At 37.8% G+C, this 5,435-nt stretch overlaps 1 protein-coding gene across 1 annotated transcript; it reads right to left on the bottom strand.

Moving 5' to 3' along the window:
* Window positions 1-961: 961 nt before the first annotated feature.
* Window positions 962-3,748, bottom strand: kbtbd13a (kelch repeat and BTB domain containing 13a). The gene has a single exon (XM_052150992.1). The coding sequence runs from the start codon at window positions 2,886-2,888 to the stop codon at window positions 1,377-1,379; it is 1,512 nt and encodes a 503-aa protein (XP_052006952.1). The 5' UTR covers window positions 2,889-3,748; the 3' UTR covers window positions 962-1,376.
* Between the last annotated feature and the right edge of the window lie 1,687 nt (window positions 3,749-5,435).

Genomic DNA, 5,435 nt, shown 5'->3' on the forward strand with positions numbered 1-5,435 from the left:
CATTCAGTAGACAAAAAAACTCCAGACAATTTAAGTTGTGGAAATTAAATGGGAATGCCAGCTAATAGAATGGTTCTACAATGACATTGTTAACCAAAACCTTTTGCTTTTGCATGATGCAGTATCCATACCAATAGGTGTCAGTATGGAGTCCATAGATGATTCTCATATTGGTTAGTAAAAATAAAATTTGTGTACTTAAATATGTAATCTCAGTCAAATGATTGTCTTAAAATTCAAATCTAAGCAATGTCATTGTTCAATATCTTGCTTGATCTGCACTCTTTCATTTTTCAATTGTACTTAAACAATTGCCAGACAGTATGAGTGAATAGCGACCACTTGCCCAGATCTATACAGCATGTCCTGTTGTTAGACTGCCAAAAGGTTGAACACAATGTTTTCTTTTTGGTAACATGATTAGTGATCAGTGTGTTCCCAATGCAATGTGTGAACCCTCTACAATAGTTACTAAAGCTTTTAGGAATGTCTGGATATAATTTGAGGGTTTAAACATAACAGTCAAAGGGTCTCCATACGTTTACACTCATACTAATTTATAAGGTCATAAATGATTTTTTTGGGTGATGATCATGTATCTCTTTTGCCTCTCAGCCAACCGAAAACTTTCTCTCACAATTTTAAATGCTATGTACTCTTTCCTTGCTGGCCTCATCTGACCCCAACTCTTCTGGTATGGGTACACCAGGGAGTTTCACAGATGGCTTGTTTGATAGAAAAACAATCCATATTTTGGTGCTGTAGAGTTTTGCAGCCAAGGCAACGCACCTTTCAATGACTGTCAATACTCTGTAAGACAATAACAGATTAATGGACCTGGTCATTTACCATTAATTATGTATTGCATTTGCCTCTAACTTGTCTGAGATCTGCACCATCAGTGTTGTACTGGCAGTGTGAGAATAGGCAATCCAAATCTAGTACCTTCGATACTCATGTAATGAACTCACATTAGATCAGCTTAAACAAATTACTGACTTTATTGAAAGAAGCTAGAACACTGGGGGATATGAACTCCAAAATTTGACCTTCAATACATTTAATGACTGGCCATAGAATAAAATAGATTAATTTTTTTACTCTAATACACTTCACACTTTTCAGTCCTCCTGCTGTGCCAATGAGTACTACCCTAAGTACACATTTTTTATGATAAACTCTCCCTGCTGATGATTTGTGATTGTCAAAAAAAAACTTCCTGCATCTCACCTCTAACCTAAGACCCTTTTTTCTGACAATAGGAACAACTGAGTCATTGGGTCTCAACAAAAATTAGGCATTGGAATATATCTGATTAGATTTAATTCTAGGAATCTATTGATATGAAATGTGCATGTATTCAAAAATGGTATCACTTAACAATCAGCACATAGTGCAGAAGAGTCTGAAGGAAGGTCAAATGAAATATTTTGTCCATTATGTTTCCTTTCCAAAATCTCACTGCTTTTCTTTGGCAGTCTCAAGAGAAAAGTCCACATTGAGCCGATTCTTGGAAACCCTGACATCTCTTTTTTTGTCCTCCATTTGTTGTCCTCAATGGCATATTCCACTGTCGCTCTGCGGTTCACTGTGAAAACAGAGTCACCTCGCACTACTGCGGTGAACAAAGCTCCCTTACTATTTTCATACTGCCCGGTCATGGCCGTCCACTGACCTGAGGTCAAATTGTAACTGTCCATCATGCACCTCAAAAAATCATCAGATGGCCCATTCCTCATTACATATAAATTGTCCCTGTGGGCCACCATACAATGGCCATAACTTTGATGCCTAACAAGTGTCGTGGTTAATGTCCACTCATCCTTATTCACAATGTACTCAAAAATCTCTGTAGCATCCTTGGGTCTCCAGAGACAGATGAACAATCTACTCATGGTCATGGCACAAGCAACAGCAGCAGCAGGTCTTGGTAGATGGGCAGCAAAACTCCAAGTGTCCGTGGAGATTTTGTACTTCTCCACAGAGGACATTATGGTTTTATTATGCTCACCACCAATGATATAGAGGGTGTCCTCATGGCCGACCAGGGAGCAGTTGTAGCGAAGTTGTTGTGGGCTAGAAAATGTGCTCCAAGTGTCTTTAGATACGTCATAGCAGAAACCAGAGTCCACAACTTTGTTGGTAATGTCATAGACTCCTCCAACAATATAGAGTTTGTTGTCTAATACCGTAACGCCTGCCATGGTAGTGCTGGCATTGAGAGGCAAGTGGGTGAGGACCTTCCAGTCTTTCTCATCTTCATCAAGGTAACAAACCGTCCTCATAAAGTCCTGCAGCAGCTTGATCGTTGGAGAGTGAGTACCAACAGTGACGTACGTACTAGGGAGAAGAGACTCTACATATTCTATCAAATCTTCAGGCAAACACTTCACATCTTCTTTGAGGTCTTGATGCATGTCTCGAATGAACAAAGCAGCACTATGCAAGAGCTTCAGTAACCCAAAAGTAGCTGCTGTGTGATACATGAGCAGGCAATTGTCTGAATTGATGATGTTTATGAGATGCTTGGTTAGAATCTCTATCTGAAGGAAGACTGCACACTCAATGGCTTCAACAATTTCGTCTCCACTCAGGATGGGTTTCTCTCCATATATCACACGGAGTGCGACCAGGAATCCATGGGCACTCAGTGCCTGAAGGCAAATTTCATCCTGTTGGCATTCCTTCATCCCAGAGTGGAAAAGAGCCTGAAAATATTCACAGTGTTGCTCCAGGACATCTTTGTCCACCGTGAAAACGCTGTCACCAAATCTCACTTTAACTGGTGTTTTTACAAAACCCTGCTGTTGGCAAACTGCCTTCCCTGTGTCAATCTCTTGATCAGCACAGCTGCTCGTCTCCATCATGTTACCTCTGGTCATTTTCATGTGAACTCCAGAGAAATGCCCACTTCTGCATTATCAAACAATTCTTTGAAGAGATTCAGAGTATCAACGGCTATCCATGATGTCGTCTAAAGTGACAGAGTGGTCCCAGCAGCCACTGTATGTATGAGGCAGAAACACTTGACTGTGTGACCACTGTTTGTATTACTACTACAAGAATAGAACCGGCTATACATAGTAGTTAAAATCGTGGCTGCATTATCCTGCAGCAGTAACAGAGAGACATATCACATATCGTGAGAAGAGTGATGGCAGATAGCCATCAACGTAGAGGGCAGCAGTCATCCTGGTTATTTATTATTCTTTGTTCTTGGCAGGCATTAAAATAGCCGAAAAATGCCATCTCCCTTTGGTGAACAGGTGAACTGCTCAGAGCTATAACAATGGTATGCCTGTTAGGGTCAAGCTTTGTTGTGGGTGAACATTCCAGTATTTTCAAGGTGAACATATAACCTGAATTAAAATAAAAAGACTTGATACTTCCTTGTCTTTATAAATGCACCATTGTCATTGTCATGTTTACCAAGTAGCCTTATTAGAAACCCAGGGAGGAAGCCTTTTTCAAAAGATAGTTAATACAGATAGTTAATACATTCACTTGTTGACTTCTGACTCTATGTTAGATCTATCCTTGGAGTTATGATAGTTCTTTCATTGAGATTCAATACATTGTGTGGACTCAAGCCCAAAGGATATTTATTAGTAATCACCCATTGTGCATTCTGTTATGGAAATGGCACTGTAGACTACACATTTCTGGAATAAACTGGCTGTTGTCTTTGTCTCATTTCATAGCATTTTATGTACCCTCAATACACAGAATTAAAACAAGTATTTGACAGTTTTTTTTTTTACAAGATTAGACAAAATTACAACTGGATTGGAAATTAGGCAAAATAAAAAAGTTAGCAGGCTCTATTTTCATGATGACAACGGCCACGTGCTACTGTACGGCTCATCCAATTTTTGTAAGGGCACTAATTCTAAGCTAAATTTTCATCCCAGCACAAAGTGGACTAAGCACATAACTGATAATCAGAAGGTCGCTGGTTCGATCCCCACAGCCACCACCATTGTGTCCTTGAGCAAAACACTTAATCCAGGTTGTTCCAGGGGGATTGTCCCTGTAATAAGTGCACTGTAAGTCGCTTTGGATAAAAGCGTCTGCCAAATACATAAACGTTAATGTAAATGTAAGTGCAAGTTGCTGTGTGTGGGAGTGTTTGCACTTTTTGTGGGTGTATGCTTACAACCTGTTCTCAAACTGTTGTCCAAAGTGATACAAATTAGAAATCTTTTAAAAATGTTTTTTAAAACACACAATTTAAGACACTATAAACATCTATAGCATTTTCTACAAAAAAAGTTGATTTTATGACTTTAAAAATGTCAAGTGCTGTAACCATCATATAAAAGGTCATAATATGAAGAATCAAACTTTCTGTTTCTTTTTGATCTTTTGACATATACCGTTAGAGGTCATTGTACTATTAAAACAAACTGTAATCTGCCTAAGTTTCTGTGCAGGTCAGTCAAGAGCAGAGAGCAAATCATAACAGTGGGCGTTTACTGTCAAGTCTTAAAGGAGAAGCAGCACCAAAAACTAGTGTGGTCAGAATGAGTGTGGAAAATGACCATGTTTTACAAATATTTGACCATTGTTTTGTGCAAAAATCTTTTCTAATAACCCAAATTCTAAAAAAGTTGTGACAGTATGAAAAATGCTAATAAATACAAAAAAAGAGTGATTTGTGAATTATATTTATACTTAGTTATATAGAAAGCACCACAGCTACACATAATATGATGTTTTACCTTGTGAATATTTTTGAAAATGTACAGTAATTTCAAATCAGATGATTGCAACACACTCCAAAAACATTGGGGCAGTTGAGTGTTTACCACAGTGAAACAACACCATTTCTTCTAATAACACTTATTAAGCATTTGGGCACTGAGGACCCAAGTTTGTTACATTTAGAAAGTGGAATTTTCCCCCATTTATCCATTATGCATTATTAGCTGCACAATTGTATGGGGTCTTCATTGCCGGATTGTGTACTTAACCCTTGTGCATTGTTCAAATTCACTACCCTTTCGTTATGTTCGTGGCTGAAAACAGCCACTATAAACTGCTATAAAAATGTATCAGATAAATATTTTTTTCCAATTTTTTTTTGCATAAATCTATTAATCAACCTCAGTCCTGTTCAAAACTACTAAATGTTTAAAAAAAAAAAAAAAAAAATCTGGATTTTAACTCTTTAATTGCCAAATTCATAAATGATGTCACTGATTTGGGGGAAAAAACACAAAATGACGTATTTTCAATATAAAATGTGATTGTGGACTGGATTTTTTTTAACCTTTTATCACAGTCTTGGACATGTCAAAGATTAGAAACAACATTGGTTTCGATACATTGTTAGTTTTTGTGCAGCATCAGATTTTAACTTTTTCTCCCTCATTTACTGTTCAGTGGCTGTTTTTGCCCCATTGACTTCCATTATAACCACATTTTTTGATTGC

This window comes from Xyrauchen texanus, chromosome 2, assembly GCF_025860055.1.
Source record: "Xyrauchen texanus isolate HMW12.3.18 chromosome 2, RBS_HiC_50CHRs, whole genome shotgun sequence".
Taxonomy (NCBI): domain Eukaryota; kingdom Metazoa; phylum Chordata; class Actinopteri; order Cypriniformes; family Catostomidae; genus Xyrauchen; species Xyrauchen texanus.